The sequence below is a fragment of the Montipora capricornis genome, chromosome 4 (genome assembly GCF_036669925.1).
Source record: "Montipora capricornis isolate CH-2021 chromosome 4, ASM3666992v2, whole genome shotgun sequence".
Classification (NCBI taxonomy): Eukaryota; Metazoa; Cnidaria; class Anthozoa; order Scleractinia; family Acroporidae; genus Montipora; species Montipora capricornis.
In genome coordinates, this window is record NC_090886.1 from 49,385,432 (window position 1) to 49,405,431 (window position 20,000).

Below are 20,000 nucleotides of genomic sequence, written 5' to 3' on the forward strand. Positions count from 1 at the left end.
AAAAACGAACTTCAAAGTATCCATTGTACCAATCAAAAAGTCAACTACGATCGTTAATTGTAAACCTATATCAATTTTTTTCTTGAGGTTGATTATTAGCAGGTACTCTAATAACATCATCAAGTTGAAAACGAACTAATTCGTTTCGTTGTAAATATTCACTTGTTCTAAAAGCCATTATATAATTAGATTATATAATTATTAACGTCTTCTTTTAATACCACTTCCAGATATCAAACGATTTAATATCATATCAGTGCTTTCTTCTTGTTGCTTAATAGGTTGAAAAGGTTGAATAGGTATTATGAGTTGTTGCTTTCCTTTTCTCATATTAGAGAGTTTTTTCATAAAAAAATCACCAGACTTTTCAGCAACTTTTTTACCAATTTTATTACCAGCATAAGAAATTCCTGATTGTAATGCTCTTTTTGCAATTGGTTTTGCTAAATTTTTAAAAACAGATTTTGCAATACTCTTTATTGGTTTCAAAATATTGTCAATTATTATTCCTGGTCCTTTGTGTTTATAAATAAATTTACCAGTTGGTGGATGATAAATCTTTTGAATTCGTATGATTTCATGATATTGTTATGTTATGTTAGTTTACTCTTTTTAAAATCAAAGAATAACTAACATCAGCTCCATTTAAATTTATTAATCGTCTTTTACCACATGTAACAAACATTGTGATACAAGATATTAGTGTTTTATTGATAGGACTATATGTTACTCTTCTCGGTTCAAGAGTAAAATAATACGATGGTTGTAGCACGCTGGTACTAAAACTGTAAATAATATCTGTTGTATTACCATCTACTAGTGAATCATTGATTAAATCACAATGAATATTTAATACATCTGTATCTTGACTTAAATTAGGAACTCTTGTACTAATATGAGTACCACTGTTTTTTGTTTTTTATACAAACCAATAAGATCATTAAAATCCGATTTTGTTAAATCAAGTCTAACTTGAGATGGTAAGACAATTTCAACTCCAAATGTTGTTGCATCGAAGGTTAAAGATATGTCTTTTTTACCTGTGATTTCTTGAAGATATAATAACTATTAAAATCATTGTATCTCCAAACACAAGCTGGAAATGTGAAATCTCTTTAACTTTTACCACTATTACGGCTGTATTCAATTTTTTGATTGTTATAATCAGCATTAACGTTTAACCAAGTAAAGCTCATATTAACAATTCTATTTAATCCAAGAACATGTTTATGAATACCATTTAGTGTATTTGGTTTTAAAAATCTTGTTTTAAAATTTTTAGGTTTATTACTAGGGTCATTTTTTACATTTTTGCTTGATAAAACAATTTCTCGTTCCATATATATACAATAAAGTTACATTAAATTTTAAAATTCTTCTTGTACATTTATCATATGGAGATTTATTAATAGCCGAAGCTTTTTAATCACGTGTCTAATATAGCAACACCCATGTTTCTCATTTTAATGCTGTTATTTCCAGTTAATGTTTCCCCAATTATTAATTCCAATTTTTTGAGTAGTTGCTTTGGATTACTGAAAAATATTACATTTTCACCTCTCTGTTTTCTATTTCGAATTCCAGAACCTTTCATTGTTTTGACTTTATTTTCGTAATGATTGATATATTGATTCAATGTGGCTCTTGCATCATCTATTCTCTTATTTGATATTTGTCGTTGAGCTGCAGAAATATACCCACTTTTGAATTGTTTAGTTATAGCAGCCTTATACCCTTTTAATTGAATCCTTCTTGATTTAGCAACCTTGATAATCTTATTAATATATTTCCTGTGTTTTTGTTGTGTCATCTTGGGTTGATTTGTTATTTTATCCACAGTATCATAATTGGGAAGTTTAAGATCATTCAATATCTCATTTTCAATATCTTCATCATTTATTTCATAATTAACTTCTTCTTCTTCATATTCATGAGGAAGATCTTGTGTTTCAGGAAAATATTGAGGATCAACACTAATTTGTTTTTTACCTTCTAATATATCTTGTAATGATTCTTCATAAGTTGGCGGCATTGGTACTAGTCGTTTTTCTTGCTGTGCTAAAACAGTTTCATGAAATAAATCACCAGGATTCATATCTGGAACCTCATCTTCAATATCAATGCCATAATTTGGCACTTCACCCTTTTTTAATGGTCGTCTTTTTGTTTGAGGCATCTTTAAATTACTGGCGATGACATCATCCAATTTCGTGGTTATTGGTTGAAACACCTTGGAAAAAGATGCTTGGCTTGTTTTTTGACCTAAATGATGGTGTATGATAGCATTTCTTAGTGCATTAATTTTATCTCCTAATTCAGATTTACTTTTTGCAAGTTCTGTCCACTTAAGTAACCTCATTTGTTATTTTATTTGGTTACGTAAAAATGGTAAACTGTATATAAAAGATAGTATTTAACATGATGTTTAACATGATGTGGTACACATTGTGGGTCTAAAAAAATATATTAATATAATAGACGAGGATAATACCAAATGACGATTCGATTGATGATAATGTTGGAAATTATAAACAATTATATGATTTTATGACAAATAAATGCTTTAGAATGTTGATTTGTGGACCATCAGGATCTGGTAAGAGACACATTAATGCATATGATTTGCAATTTGCTTTATTATGACAAAATCTATTTGCATGCAAAAAACCTTGAGCAATCAAAATATCAAAATCTATTGAACATGTTCGATCCGATAAGTAAGGATGTTGGTTATGATATTATTGAAGCAAGCAACGACCAAATAATTCTAGTATCTAACAGATGATAACCAAAGCCTGTGATATTTGATGATTTCGTTTGTGAAAAAAAAACATAAACCATTGATTGATTACTTTATGAGAGGAAGACATAAAAATTGCTCAGTAATATACCTTTCACAGAGTTATTATAAAAGACCAAAAGACATTAGACTAAATTGCAGTCATTTTTGTATTTATGATTTTCCAAGCAACAATGAAAAATCTCTGCTTTGCCATGAAAATAATATTTCAAAAGAACAATTTGAAAAAGCAACAAAAGAACCTTATTCGTTTGCTTATATTGATAAGCCACGGAAATTTACAACAAAAAACTTTAATGAACAAATATAATATATACTAATTATGTATAATGAGTTATTCAAACGGTTTATTAGAATCAACAAGTACAAAAATAATTGAAGGTGTACCAGGAGTTGGTTTTAAACTGACTGAAGATGGTAATTATGATATGGATGAAAAAAAAATTAACTAATTTGTCACCAGGGACTGAAAATAATCATGCTCTACTAAAAAACAAGTGACAGATTTAATCTCATCTAATGGAGGAACTGGGCAGGTTGTTGACCTTACTGATTATGTTGAGAAGGATGTCTCTACTGGTGGTTTCAAAGCCGACCTACCTATGAATAACAATAAAATAACCAATCTAAAAGAAGGAACCAATAATCAAGATGGTGATACTGTTCATCAGCTAGCCAATACAGCTACTTTAAAAGCTGATAAAACACAATTAAATAATTATTTGAAATTAGATGGTTCATTGGTAATAAAAGATCATTTACAAATGGATTTCAATCGAATTGAAGATGTTGCAAATCCTAGAGAAAATAAAGCTGATGCTGTACCATATGTGTATTTGAATAATTTTTATTTCAAATATGATGAAAATAATGGTAAAATTGATTTTCAAACACCAATTGATATGCAAAATAAAAGGATTACAAATATTCAAGATCCACGCCACAATGAAAAAGATAGTATGTCATACGATTTCTTCACAAGGAGGTATTTCAAACCAGGACAAAACAACGATATAGATTGTGATGGAAAACAATTATACAACACAGGTAGTTATACTAATAATGATCAACTCATAACAGGAAACATAACAAATCAAAGATATATTCGAAAAGATCAAAGCACTGTTGATATGAATAATAAAAGAGTAGTAAATGCTTTAACACCAACACAAGATTCATATTTATCAACAAAAAAAATACGTTGATGATGAAATACAAAAAAATACTCAACGTCAACCGAAAAGCGATGATTGTTTGCTTCTTGATGGCTCAAATGCAATGAAAGCCTCGATTAATTTGGCAAATAATATTATCAAAAATTTAGGAAATCCTGTTAATGGTCAAGATGCTATTAATTTGAATTATCAAATTACACTCATATCAATGGAACCAGTTTTAATGGCGATATAGATATGCAAAACAACAGAATATTCAATGTTAAAAACTCAACAAATACAGCGAGTGTCGTCAATAGAAAGTACATTGATCACAGTTTTTTGCCTAATAATAATGACGTCTCTATGGGCGAGTTCAAAATAACAGGAAACAGACAACCCTCTGATTTACAAGAGCTGGTGAGCAAAGGGTATGTTGATCAAAAAGTATCTGCTATATCATCACCTGATTTAGCTGGTTTTATTAAAAAAATAAAATTATCAATTTTCAAAAAAGCTACTAATAATTCAGATTCTGTTGATTTAGAGCAATTAAATGAAGCTACTTCAATACTGGCAACCAATGTATCCAAAGCATATTTAAAAAAGGATGGTACAACTTTACTCACAGGAAATCACAAAATCACCAATTTAGAAAAAGGAACAAATCAAAACAACGCAGTCAATTTTGAACTGAAACTGAAAGAAAGCCATATTTCGTCTCATGAAAACATAAAAAACGTTTTCGAATATATTATGAAAACACAAACTGTATCAACTGCTGATTTTGGAATTTCAAATGCAAGATTGTCAATATATAATGAAACTCCTCATCTTATAAATAAAACAGCGTACGTAATGTTCATTTGAAAAAAATCTGATCAATCGATTTACAAAGGAAGATGGGACTTTAATTTATACAAACTAATACAAAATAATTATAGCGAAAATTATGCCGTGTGTATTGAAATATATGCTCAAGATCAATATGACAACGAATTTAACAGTTCGAGCTTAACATTTGAAACTATTAATATGAACATTGATTATCAAGCTTATACAAAAATACTTCATGAGTATTATTATATCAGATGTATCTTAAATTCATCACCAGATGGATCTTCAGGAGTGCGACTCTAGCTTCTCGAGTGCTTAGCAATTTCCCAAGTGCATCCATAACTCGATATACGCACAGCTCAGTTGGTTAGAGCGTCGCACCGGAATCGCGAGGTCACGGGTACAAACCCCGTTGAAGTCCTGAATTTTTCAGGCTTCTCTACGCACTTGTAAAAATTGCGTTCATAATCGCGAAGATCATAGATTCACTTGACGAAAACTTATAAAACATGTTTTATTTGAGATTGACTACAAAGTTCTCACAACACACAGTGAGGAAAAACAAACAATCCTATTGGCTGGTTAAAAACACGCCACAAGTAAGTTGAGCGACAGACCAAGAACGGTTTATTTGGTTTTTCTAAATATTGAAAACAAAGGATTTGCTTCTTCAGTTAAAGTGAAGAAAGTCAAAGCACTTAATGAAAATGTAGACAAACAAAGTCAAAATGCCCAAGGAAACAAAGGGTTTACATTCTTGAGGATGATGCCGAGTTCACATCGCCATGCATGGCGTAGTTGCTGAAGACGGACTCTAGGAAACTTGCAGTTTTTTTCACTGCACCAAGCTGAACTAAGAGAGAAAATGCGGTAATACCGTTAAGTTTACAGATAATGCGTGATTGATGTTTTTGACCATGTTTCAGTGTAGCTGTAATTTTTCAAATGAAATTCGGATTTAATCTTTTCCGCACTTTTCAGAATTTCTACCTTTGAAAGTTGCCACAGGCCAACTTGCGGCCTTTTTCGTTCTTGTTGAGTGCCTTTCAAATACAATTTTGTGCAGTTTTTGTCTTGAGCGTGCCTTTTGTGCTCCGTTTTCGTTGCCCCCAGCGCTAGCTGGCTTCCCTGCTTGCTAAAACGTCAATGCCGGGAGAAAATTGTGGCTGGTCCTACCTGGGTTCTGCCGTTTACTTCTTTCACTGTCAACTACAAGGGAACTCGGGAAACTCAACGAAAACTTTGGATCTGAAATGAAGCTGCACAGGTCATGTTATATACGCACGGCCGTGCATATACAGAGAAATACACCAAGGTCGCCTAATAGGATTTGGATTGGACTAGCACGCACGCTTTGTTATAAGAATTTTTTACCGACAATTGTATGAATTTAAATGGATTAAGACTTTATAATGTAGGCAGTTATACCAATAATAATCAATTGATTTCTGCTAATGTAATAAATCAAAGAACACTCGTTTCTTATATATTTGGTGATACATCTGTAAGTACACCAGATAGTTCCCATGTTTGTTATCTTTTATCTGCGATAGGGAGGTTTTTAAGATTTGACAGTATTTAGTTAACAAAACTTTTAATTCAATCTCCATTCAAATATACGAGTAATTCTTCGATGGAAATTAATGATGAAACATACTTTTTGAATTTTAGAAATAGTAGAACAAATGTTGTTAATATAAATAGAAAATTTACAAACATCACAACATTTGATATGAAACCTTATCGTACAAATATTAAATTTAGATATAGATTAGAGTATAAAACATTTATCTAATTTAATAATATATGCTTTTTGTCACAGATAAAACCGGTAACTATATTCTTGATGAAAATAATCAAAAATTGAATATACTGTTGAATATATTGAGGATGAAAACCTGTACTTTTATAATAAAGAAGAGATTCTTGTTAACAATGATGATCATTTGGTAATAAACGAAAACCATGCTGTTTCAAAAAGTCAACTCAATCAAGTAAAAGCACAGTTACAAACAAATATAACAGAAGCTATAAATGCCCTTGAAGCAAAATTACAAAAACAAATTGCACAACTAAATGATGGAAACAGGTAATAACAAATAATATATACAATATTATAATGACAGACAAACGTTGAGACATATTTAAATTTAATCATATATCAGAAAAATTAGATAAACATGAAATTCAAAAAATAAAAGAATATCTATAAAACATATCACAAAAAGATGCATCTCTATAAAAAAAAAACATATCAATGTATCAACAAAATAAAATTAGTTTGTAATATCACATCAGCTCTTTTGGTTACTTCTGGTACTATATCAGGTGGTTTACCATCTATTGGTGTTATTTTAAAAGTGTATACTGAAACAAAAAAATTATATTCGTAAAGTTGCTTATCAAAATTATAAAAAGTAGTAACTGATTTAAAATATAATTTAAGAGTTGGTCAAAAAATTAGACAATGATTATATCAAATATTTAAAAGGGATAGATGAATTATCAATTGATTTGGTTCCAAATTATAAAGATAAATGTGTTAAAAATTATGATTAAAAAATTTATAGTTCAATCAACAAACAAAGCTGATTCCAATATTTCTGATAATCATGCAAAGTCTTTTTGGATTTAGTAATTGGAACATTAAAGTTTGTGTATTATAAATTTGATTGATATTATCCTTTAGATCAAATGTCTTGCAAACACCGTTTATTATAGCTCTTGATATTAGTAATTTGTTTTTGAGTGATACATGTATATCATTTAATACATTTTGAATATGATATTTTCGTATATAGATTGTTTTTTTGTGAATCTTGTACATATTTTCATGAAAATCAATGTAATTATTATTAAATAGCTCATTACCAATTTGGCCACAGTTAATGCATAGTAAACGACTATTCTTCAGTTATATCAAGTTGTTTACAGCAATTACTTTGTTTATCCGTATAATAATTAGATATTTGAATACCACAAAATGGGCAATTTATATAACTTTGACTGAATTCATCATGTAGTTCTTTATTGCAATTAATGTACTCACAAATTTTACTTACAAAGTCTACTACTAAAGTTTACAAGTAAGTTTACTTACAAAGTTTACTACTAAAGTTTACTTACAAAGTTTACTTACACAGTTTACTACTAACGTTTACTCACAAATTTTACTCATAAGTAAAATATACAGATTAATTTCTTGCAGCTGTATTCTATTGTCAATTTTTTGAAAGATTTGGCATTGACCGCAAAATTGAGTGTAAAGTTGAACTTAAAATGAAAAATGAGCTCATACCTCCAACTCCCAAACTACTTATCTCTGTGTTGGTTAGAGGAGAAGATGGCTATTTCGTGTGCCCGCAGACTAGAGAGACGAAAGAGGAAAAGAAAAGCTAAATATTTTTATTACAAATTGCACCTCGTGTTCTCCCTTGAAAGGTCAGTCTGAATCTGTCTAGGATTGCTTCTGTAAACAAACCCTTCATGCAGTATGGATTTATGTCGACGGGAAAATGCATATCACGTCGATGCTTGACTGCGGCGTAACGGCAGCAGAGGGATCTTAAACAATGACGAGGGCGACTACAAGAACGAAGGCTGGAGAAAAAAGGGATTGAAATTCGCAATTTCTAGAACTATTTACTAGGACTAGGGTATCTAAGAGATAACTAGACACTTCCTTGAAACGTACACTGGGTTGCCTGTGGTACGTGTTACAGAAAAACAGAAGGCACTGAACTGCAGCATTCCAGTTAATTTTTTTAAGTCGCAGGTCATTAACACCATTTGAGGGGTCACCGAGATGTCGTGCCAGCAGAGGCCCTTTTACTCATACGTTCACAATTTCAGTTATTTTGTAATGTCCTGTCCCATTTTGAGGTCTTTGAGTTTTTAAGCTTTGGTAATAAATTCAGTTTACAGATAACAAAACACGCACTTGAGTAAAATTCACTCGTTTCTTCTTTAAATAAATAGTCTGGCAAAAAAAAAAACTAACTGCAAATTGCTCTGACAGACGTTTTCCTGCATGCCATGCATGTCTTGCAGGTGCACTAAGCAAACGTTTATTGCACACACTAAGATGTTGTTTCCTCTTCTTTTCAGTTTAATCTGATGCTAGGTCAAAACATTTTTTGGCTTTACGTTTGCACCAAAAAGTACCGCAAAATCCGGGAGTTAACAGTAAAAGACGAGGCAAAAGACAGATGAAGGAAAAAAATAACATAGTTTTTATTTTTTTAACGTTCCATTCTTGAGTTCCATAAGAGTGTATTTTGTTGAAAGACGCACTAAAACGCCATTCGCGTTACAATGACTTTCGACGCCATTGCAGGTTAACAATTAAATGTTCTCCTGTGTGCACCAGAGTAATCTACGCATTATCCAAGCCCCCTCAAACCTAACAAATACGCACACGGAAGACTCTATGCAAAAAAGACACCACTTAACAGGGGAGTGACAGGCATGACTTTTCATGACAGGAAAAAAAAAAAAAAGAAAAAAAAAAGAAAAAAAAAACATAAAAAACAAACAAATGTCACCCTTTTTCCGACTGGGATTGCCATACGTCAACCCAGTAATAATGCTGCGGCACGTTCTGTTGAAAGTGACATATTTTATGCATTGATTCGTCTACCTGCGCGTTCCAAGACTTACCTTAAGCAGGTCCGTAACCAGGGGGTGCTAACGAGGCCAAAGTGGACCAAACTACCGAAACGTATGTTTTGTTGTCTGATCCGTTTATTTAGGAAAGTCGCAATACATGAGAAATTGTAACGGCAAAGTACAGGGTAGGAACTGAATATTTTACCACAATTGCTGCTAATCTCGCAATCTGATTGGATATTTTGCCGTTGTCGATAAGAGTCCATACCACGCTGCTCGCGTCAATGTGTTGTGCAAAGTATCCACACTCGACGAGGATACTTCGGATTAAATCTAAATCCGGATTTTTGAGATTCATCACGTCAGCGTGCGAACGCACCCCGTGCACACCTTCCCTTCCCCCCCGGTTACGGGCCTGTTAACGTCTATTTCTTAAAGCAGTGGGTAACTTAAAATTTGTTCTGGTATGTATCAACTTCATGCATGATGACGCATCGATGGCGAGCTAGTGTGACAAGGGATCGTAACAAATAAACGCATAATGATCTGAATTATGTTTGGACATAAAATTATACTTATCAGCCTCTCCTTTACCAGATCGCGAAAATTTAAAGATGTGGAAATCCTAAGGGCAGAAATCCAACTTTGAAATTCTGTACCGGTGCACTTTAAATGTCTCTAGAATTAGTTGACAGACTGTGTCGAGGACGCGTCTATCGCGATGTGTGAAAATACTAAAGCTTTAGTTTAAATTCATGTTTGGATCATTGAAAGGGACTAGATCGTATCATGTATGAATTAAAGTAGCGTGTTTTACGATTTTCGTTTGTTTCAATTCTTCTACAAGCTTTAGAAACGACGATTTCTCTTCATTTAAGAATTAGATCAAGGAGGCGAGACTGCGGAGAAATGACATAAGATGTCACAATTAATCGTCCAGATTTACAAACTTTCACATACTGCATTAAGAACAAAAGCAAGCACAATCTCCTTCACATCGTTTTACATGTAAATCAGAGCAAACATAACCACTAAAATTCACGCGAAAAAAGGACGACGGCTTGACGGTGTAACATCTGTCGTCACATCCTCGTATTGTTCGTGGCGCAAGGCACTCTGGTAAAAAAAATGGCGCAGAGCATTATGGTTAAATGCAATGCATTCTGGTAAAAGTGATGTATTTGAGAATTCGTACTCCCTTCTATATAGAGCGAGTTTCAATCGAGTGTCGTAAAACCAAAACCAAAGTAATTACTTTGGCCAATCAAAAAGGACGGAGACAATCCAGTTAACCAAGCACAACTCGAAGTAATTACACGTAGCCGACATAAAGCGCGGGAAAATGTGCACGCGCTAGCCACGATTGGTTTTGGTTTCACTTCTGATTGGTTGACAAAATGGCGCGAGAACTTTGAACCAATCACTGAGTGAAGTAATCATAAACCAAAGCAATTCCCTAATTATTTTCGACACTCAATTGAATCATGATTATGTTAGCCGAGCGGTCTAAAACCCTACTCAAACTTACGATGTAACGCCAGCGATCGATTCCAGATGAAAATACGAAAAAAATTAGCCTTCGTGGCTTATGTTCTTCAAAATACGCAGAACTTAGTCATTTCACGTTGCTGTTTCGCAGAGGACGGTTACGAAATGTGACTTACAACGCACGTGCACAGCTGTTGTTCTGCTCATTAAACCTTTTGTTTGGTGGCTTTCTCGCTGCCGTTGCCGTCGTGGTTTGCCTAAGTGAATCTCACTCGAGCCTTACATCAACAAACTTTGTCTTAACCTCAAGGAACTTCGATTCACGATTCTTGAACTTTTCAACTTTCCTTACGTTAACTGCAGTGTATACTGACACCATAATGTAGGTTGAGGATTGAAACTCAATAATGGTAGTAAACCGAGGCAAGATAACAAAGCTGCAGTACCGAGATTAGACCTTGTCCCGAATAGTATGAAAAATTAAACCTGCCTCAAAGAAAACTGGCTCCCAGCGCCCAGGGAGACCGATAAACAAGCATTCCCAAAATTCCAGGCGTAGTCAATCCATAAAAATTCGATATTGGAAATTCAATCGATATCAATCGATATCAATCGATAGCTCACAAAAAAATATATTTATCGCCTGCTATCAATTGGCCAAAAACGATAACAATCGTTAATTCCTGTCTTCAGGAATATCGATTGTTACAGATTTTTAAAACAATTGACATTAACCACCCGGGCTATTCAAAGATGGTTTTGTTATTACAATACCTGCAACAACACGATACGTTTATTTTCAGCCGCATGCTACTAGATTGGCCTACTCCGAGATCTATTCTTATGTTGGTTTCCTGACTCTGACTCTGTTGTTTCTTTTGGCTCATCTCAATGCCGACGCTATAATTAAACTGGAGGGTTTTACTCTTCTACTCTAAGCTGTTCTTGTTCCGGTGAGGTGAACTAGCAAAGAGAGATGTAAAGCCCACAATATTCTGTTTTTGTTACTTTGTCAATGATTGTAAAAGATATGCAGGCTATGATAATTGGCTCTTTAATCTTGACCTCGGTCGTGTGTACAGACCTCACTGCGTTTGGTCTGTAAACACGACTTCGGTCAAGATTCTCCCATACAGACCTCCTACTCGGTTAATAAGAGCCAATTATCGATAAATATCGATTATCAGTTTATCGATTGACGAAGCCCGGCAAAATTCACCCTTTCTTTTTTTGCAATTTATGTTGACCATTTCCCTTTTTTTCATCCAAGGTGTTACCAGCTGGCATCATGGGAGTGATTTTGGTCAACAAATCAAGTCCCTCCTCGACTTTGGTAAGGCAGAAATGGAAAATTCCGATTTACCTTCATACATAAAACGAGACAAATATTTTCTCCACTTAAATATCTCGAAATATCGCTCTTTCCTCGTGATACAAGAACAACACTTTTTTCTGGCAACAATTATATTTTGATAAAATAAGAGCGGAGCTGGAACGCCAAGCGGAGCACCACAACTATAGGAACAGAACCACATGCATGCGTAGACAATCCTTTTTTCATGGTTAACATGGCTAGAGGCGTGGATCGCTGGTGCCTGCGCCCTGCGACAAATACGACGACTTCGCGCTACATGGCGGCCATACTCCAGCCACTAGAAGGTCGACCGAGGCATGCTGCCTCGATGTTGGATATTTTAATATTTAACATCCATGTTATGGTCAATTGACACCTGTCAAAACAAGGTATCTGCTGACCAGTATCATGTGACCATATCGCGGGCTCAGGTTCACATTTGTTTTCAAGTTCACCGCTGCACAGTTACCGGTTTTTGATTGGATCGCAGGCTAGAGCCACGTTAACTTATTGTAGTCAGGAGCTCTGCTTTTAGGCTTAGCTAAATCTATAAATTTAATTTCCTTGTACGTTGGGCTTACTCTGAAGTCGCCTCGATTTTAATTCTTTTCAGATTAACGCCGTGAGCTCCATGAGCATGACAAGCGTCATAGTATCAGGCATAACAGCGAATAAATATATATGGGTTGTGGAGTCAGTACTGACCAGCAACCTATACTCTTCGACGAATTGGCGCTACCCTCCTTTTGTCAAGAAGGACGCAGCTATTAAACTCACCTACCAGGAAAATACTGCGGTAGCAGTAAGCTCCTTCGTTGCAATATTTTGTATCACTGAGGTTGCCCTTGCCGTTTGTGCTGCTTGGATCAGTGATTCTCTCTTCCAGCCCCCCCAGGAGAGTCAAATCAGTCAGGTATGTCAAGTAAAATATCTTTTAGGGACACGACAAATAACTTTCATACCATGGCATAAAAAATTCAGCCGGTTAGAATACAAGTAAAGCGTTGAATACCGATGGTATTACACCCAACGTTTCCATCACGCGTTGCGCGCGTTTCGCATTGATTGCGTTGGCCACTGTATTCACTATCAGTTAGCAATGGTAATTGCACCGAGTGGAGTACAATTCAGGGAGTAATCGGGCGAGTAATTTCAAAATCGGACGAGCGCAATAAACATAGGTAACACAATTGCAAAAATGTAATTACAACTAATGGAAAAGAACCATTACCCAAAATCTACGATTTGCGGTCATTACAGTCACTAACAAGACTTAAACAAAACAGAAGTGCTCTAAAGAGTAACAACGTCTCAAATCTTCTTTTTGTCTCTCTCAAACTTTGTGCAATTACGTATCCCGGTCCAATTACTTATAAATAGTATTTTTAACAAATTTCGAAATTAAAAACGTCTTTGGGAGACTTGCTTGAGCGAAAAAGTCAGTAGCGCTTGCTATAAATTTTAATAAAACGGCCTGCAATGCGTACTTGTGGCTTATGACTAGCGCAGTGGTATTCCATAATTGGGTTGACATATTCCAGAACTACTAGAACGATAAAAATAGGAAACATTAAGAAGGAAGCCATTAAAGCGCACGTAATTGACGTGAGAGACACGTGGGTATCCGATTACAGGTATCCAATTACAAAAACTTGTAATATTTGGATACCTGTAATTTGACATCCAGGTGATTACGCTCCGATTACGTTACAAATAGGCGCGCGGAGAACCAATCGCGATCAAGAATTTTGCTAAAGAAAAGATTAATCAGTTAATTAATCAGTCAATCATTCAAGTCGTCCGCCCGTTATATTTCACGGCTTTTTTTTTTTCCAGTTCAAATGCTAACCGTGATTGGCATGGCTCAATGTAAAGTTGTTGAAATATAATTTTCCTTTTAATTGAACTTTCAGGTAGGAATTGTGAATAGCCAGTTTGAATACTGACAAATCCCACAGTCGCCGACCTATACAGCAGCTCAGCCGATGATTGGTATTCCACCACCCAGCTACAATGCCCTTCAGTAGCTGTCTTGCTTGCTTTTCACAGTTATTATGTTTAGCGTAATCTGTACTCCTATCGACAATGATACGCGTCATCTCAGTGGTCAAAATGTTGTGGACTCACTCGGCTGCGCCTGGTGAGTCCAAAGCATTTTTGCCAGTGATGACGCGTATTGTTGTCGATAAGGGTACAGGCCAAACTAAACCACATTCGATTTGTTGAATTGAACATATCCAAATCTTTTTTTTTGCAACAAATGTAACTTAGCGATTTACCCCTTAGCGCTGTTTCTCTAACGTTTTATTGTTCATCGCTACCAAAATAAACTTAATTGTTAGTAGCATTATCGCAAGAAAAAGTGTGGTAATTATCAATAAAGAAGTGACGCATATTCTCAAAGTCCTAACATGTCTGTTCAGCCCAGAAAACCCTGTCAACCCTCTCTCCACCATTGTATAATTGCAGGTCGCATCCCAGGCGAATGCAGATCAATATTACGCGATATCGATATTCCACGTATTTCAGCGGGATACGATCACTCTGGTGTCAACAGATATAAAGAATTCTGTCATTTCTCACAGTTAATGAGATTTCGAACCTCGCAAGTCAACTGTCAAAATATAAAATTTAAGTTTATGGGTATCGGACTACCAGACAAGTGCAGCCACGCAAACAGATCGACGACAACTGAGAAGAAGCTATGCTTCTGAGCGAGGGTCCGGATTTGAGCGCTAGAATCTCATCTATTAGTAAAATTTATCAGTTGCAGACTTCCTTGTTAGGCATCTCGGTTAAAAACGACTTATTTCTATGCTTGCAGTTACAATTTTGAGCAATTAAATCTCAGCAATTAGCTAAGCACTCACTCATTTGAGGAAACGTTTCTCCCCTAGCTAGTGACGACAAGCCGTTATTGACATTTCTTCAATTTAGACTCTCTGTAGAACTAAATTCAAGTTATGCATGAAGACAATAAATAAACTGATTAACTAAAGGTGAATATTACAGAATGAGTGAGCAGGTGGTGGTAGGAATCAATTTTGAAAATGGTTCATGCGCTTTCTCATAGGGTGAAAGTTCACAGTGATTCCAGAATGATTCAAGTCTAAACGTCAAACAAACAAACAAACCCTGAAAACTGTCATTCTGCGCAAGGAAGGCCAATTCGAGTAGCTAATACATCAGTGGAACTACGTCAAGCGAACTATATAAAAATGACTCACCTCTAGTGTATTCTTGTGCCTTTTGGAGTTTATTTTACAGTTTCGGGAAGTCCGTGTCCGTCACTCGTAACCATAGTGTTCGAGAAGCCGCTGTGGGGATGGGGTAAGTGTTGTAAATGAAATGACTGTACCTCATCGGGTGGAGTTAATTTGACCTCGGACCCAAGCTCCGTGTCCTGTGCGGTTATCAGTTGCTGTTAAATTCATCAGCTATAGTGGAATCGAAGCAGAAAATGCTCATTTCCAGCCAAGTGCGTGGGGATTTTTGATTACGAAACATTCACGGAGGTTTGCAAATGATGTGGCTTTAGCTTTGCGTGAAAAAATCTTGGCTGGGATGGATTTTCGAGTCGCAAACCGCCTCTGAGCTGACAAAGGTCGAAATGTTAGTGTGCAGCCTTGACTTCGTCTTAGAACATTGAAAACACGGACTTCCCGAAACTGTAAAATAAACTCCAAAAGGCACAAGAATACACCAGAGGTGAGTCATTTTTATTCATTTTATTGAATGAAAGTTAAATTGAGCATTTTTTAGGCTTTACAATCGACGGTATTTTATTTCCCATACAAAGTCTTATAACGCGTTTAAATTCTCAACGGCTGTCTGTAGTGACGCGGGCTTGGGCTGCCTATGTTTTCACCGATCGGAAGCTAGCTGCACGAAGCGGCTGTAATTCGCAGGGTTTTATAATAGCCACGAGCAGTCTAAAGCATTGAATTAATCGAGGGAGGTAAAGCATGGAAAGTCTGCTTACAATAGCGGCCGTCCAACATGGAATATATGGAATATTCTAAAACGCGGAAAATATTGAATATTTTGAAATGCGGAATATACGGATTATTCTAAAACGAGGGATGAGAGGAAAGTCTTTTTAAAAAGGATATAAATGATACACTCTTTGCCCGTGAGTAGTCTGGGTTTCCTTGTATTTCCTCGCAACAAAAGATATTAGAATGTGTTACAGAGAAGAGTTCACCCCTAGGTGATATGTTTCCCCGCTTCCGTTTTTGTACCTCTGGGACTGTGCCTAAACATTGCAGGCGCACTTTCCCACACTCAGATAAGGAAAAATGGAGAATGCCGATGGTAAGTGTCTCAATTGTCTTAGAAACATAATGTACGACATGTTATCGTTCTTTTGCAGGCTGATTTGAAGATCTTTGTTACAAAACCTAATTCAAGTATCAAGTAAAGCTATGATCCTCGCAGTTATGGACGCAATTTTAGTGTTTCAGAATTATCCCTACATTCTGCGTTTCACAATATTCAATATTTTCCTTGTTCTAGAATATTCCACGTATTCCGTATTTTAGAATACTCCGTGTATTCCACGGTAGTAGCCAAAACGCGGGGCCAAGGCCGGGGCCGGGGTCGGGGTCGGGGTCGGGATCCATCACGCACCATTTATTGTTTATCATTGTGTTAGAGAAGATAGCTATTTGTACTTCCTATTTTTTGTACGCTATTAACACGGAAATTAAACCCCACATCATTTGAAACAGCGTGTACGTGCACGAAGGCTAAAGAGAAGAAAGAGGAAAGGAAATGCTAAATATAGTCATTACAAATTGCGCCTTGTTACGTGGAATGCCGAAGGCATACCACTTGTTAAAACCGGTCTGGTGTCTTTTTTTTGTTGGTAGTCACAAATGTGCATATCCCACGGATATTGAAGTAATCTCCGATCGGGTGAAATCACTTTTATTCCCTCCAGTATTTCCAGACTTCCCTGCCCCGAGGGGAACTCATATACTTTTCCAACCTTCACGATTACCTGCGAGCGCGTTAGACCACTCGGCCACCAAAACACACTTTTGTTATTTCGATGAAAGAAAAGATTTATTGTGGGATCTTTCCGCCCGCTATGATTGATTCAGTATTAAACTATTCGATAAAGTGGACAGATGCTTTTTCTTTGAGAAAGCAAGCTTTAAAGGTAAGGAGAATTTTCTACGTTATTTCTAGATCTTGCTTCGTACTTGTGTGTTCCAATGTGAACATTATTTTGCATAGAACGAATACTTCATTAGAAGTATTTTGCATAGAACGTATACTCCAATATATCTTTGGAACCAGTTTGTTCGCCGTTTTGACGTAGAAAGAAAATAAGAAAATAGCTTTCAACGACCAAACAAGATAAAAAATGAAGTCAAGTTTAAAAAAACCAATTAGCTATCGCCTTCACGGAGGAAAGGAAAGGAAAGGAACTTTATTTAAGTGTCTAATCTTCTAGCGCTGTAGAGCACTAATCGGGGACACTGTAAATTGAAATTAGCAAGTTAACGCAGAGAAAAACCTCTCGGTGGAGAGTAGAGAACCAACAAACTCAACCCACATTTGACGCCGAGTCTGGGAATCGAACCCGGGCCACATTGACTGGAGGCGAATGCTCTCACCACTGCGCCAACTCGGTCTTTGAACAACTGGCCCAGGATGATAAGTTATTGAACTGTGATTTGTAATAAGCTTTTCGGAGGATTTAATTAAGGCTGATCTTGTAATTTTTGGATGAACGGAGTTAAGGAAGCAAGTAAAACTGTAGGATTTGAATAAAGTCTCCTTCCAGAAAATAAATAAATAAATAAATCCTGTATCCTGATAACCCGCTAATAGGGCTTCGTTTTTTGCATTTGCAAATTTAGTAACATTAATAATGAGTTTTTACAACAAACAACCTCAAGTTATATTACAGATTTATCTTTCTGGTAATCTCTCGCCATTTTCCGTAGTTTACCTGTACTTGATGTTTACAATTTGAGTTAACTGTTTGCGCATTCCACGGATACGCCCCTGTAGGCGTCTTGTTTATTAAATTAAATGTTCCGCTTGAAACATGACAGCTTGAGATTAGTCAGAACGTGTCTACAGTAGAATTACTTGTGTAAACAAACCTTCCACGCAATATCGATAACTGTTGACGAGGAAATAAAATGTATATCACGTCTTATAGTAACGCTTGACTGCGGCCTAACAGCAGCATTGACGAGCTCAAGCAATGACCACGGCGACGCCAAGGCCTAGGACGACGGCTGAAGAAACATGGATTTATCTTTTACATTTGAAATTCGCAATAATCTACATTATTATATGGCTCTGTCTCACAAGGGCTGGGAACTACAAAATTCACGAATTTGATTGGCTAAAATCGATATTGACCGCGGTCTAGATTTTCCCATCTAGACCGGCATCTAGACCGGTAGTGTTTTGCGGTGAAAAGATGCAAACTAAAATGCAAAAATATTGAGTATTTTCTTCTACCAATATTTATTTAGGGAAGTGCCAAACAGCATGATGACAAAAGAGAGGATGACGAGCAAACTTTGACAGAAATAAGTTCAGCTCATCATCGCCGTTCGCAAGCAAAATGTCAGTTAGTACAAACCAGTTACATTAAACGAATTAAATTGTTCTTGTCTGGCCATATAATAAACATCTTATTAACCGAGCTAGGTCGGTCTGTATGGGAGAATCTTGACCTCGGTCGCTGGTACAGACCTCACTGCGTTCGGTCGGTACTGGCGACCTCGGTCAAGATTCTCCCATACACACCTACCGCTCAGTTAATAAGAACTAAATACTCGTCAAAAATCTTGAAACACTTGTGTCTGTTTCCCCTTCCCCAAGGTTGATTTGGGTATCACAGTGGTCTAAGTGCTTCAAAACACGCGTGGCTCAACATTGGGGAGGGAGAAGGCACATTTCAGGGGAAAAAACAGTGTGAAGTAGAAATCTCAGGATTTTTCCAGAAAATTCGAGAGAAACGGTGTCTGTTTCAACGATTTGTGACGAGTATTGTAGCTCAACAGGGGTTGGCCAAAATATCCCAAACATATGTGGTAATATTATTTCTGTCCCTGCAGCAAAAAGAGTTCTCCCAATTTGAAAGCAACACCTTGCCAACAGTATAGTCTTTATGCATGGAGCATGCAGCATAAATATTTATGAAGGCTCAATATACTCTCTCACTTTTTGTTTGCTGATAATTCGCTAATTATAAAAAGGAGGAGGCCTTATTAAGTTTGGGAGGTTACACAGCTTAACTGACAAGTTCTTCTGACTTCTGAAAGTCAATTCAACGATGCCTTCTTTAGACAAACGTGTTTGCTGTAACAAAATGCTGCAATAACATTTGCAAAGATTCCCTTATCCCATGGGCCGCACTAGACATTTACCTCTTCATAAATCCTTGTTTCTCTTCATGGACCCTCCCCTAAAACAAGTAATAAAACGAAACAGCCTCTTTTTGGCTGTATTTGTTTTCTCATGCAAAACAAAATGAAAATACATATTCTTGGTTTCGAATCGCCAAATCTCACATCAAGACTATATGTACCATTACAGCCATCCAAGCTTACATACCCTACGAGTTAACATGACGAGAGATTATATAGCTAGTTTCGTCAAAAGCAAATGCAATTCACAATAGGCCATTTCCGAGTTGCTGTTTGTCTCTGTTTCGAAGTGAGTCTTGGTGCTCAGATATTGAAAGGAAAATTTGCGGTGAGAATTTGTTTGATTTTCATAAGAATGC

The 20,000-nt window shown here is 35.9% G+C and overlaps 1 protein-coding gene across 1 annotated transcript in view; it reads left to right on the plus strand.

Annotated features, from left to right (window-relative positions):
• LOC138047237 (uncharacterized) overlaps nucleotides 1-14,644 on the plus strand; it is a 42,197-nt gene extending 27,553 nt beyond the window's left edge. Inside the window, exons 2-4 of the mRNA XM_068893999.1 lie at nucleotides 12,158-12,220; nucleotides 12,855-13,154; nucleotides 14,155-14,644. Coding sequence (XP_068750100.1) covers nucleotides 12,158-12,220; nucleotides 12,855-13,154; nucleotides 14,155-14,187 — 396 coding nt within the window. The 3' untranslated portion in view covers nucleotides 14,188-14,644. The remainder of the gene's footprint in view (nucleotides 1-12,157; nucleotides 12,221-12,854; nucleotides 13,155-14,154) is intronic.
• Nucleotides 14,645-20,000: the final 5,356 nt, after the last annotated feature.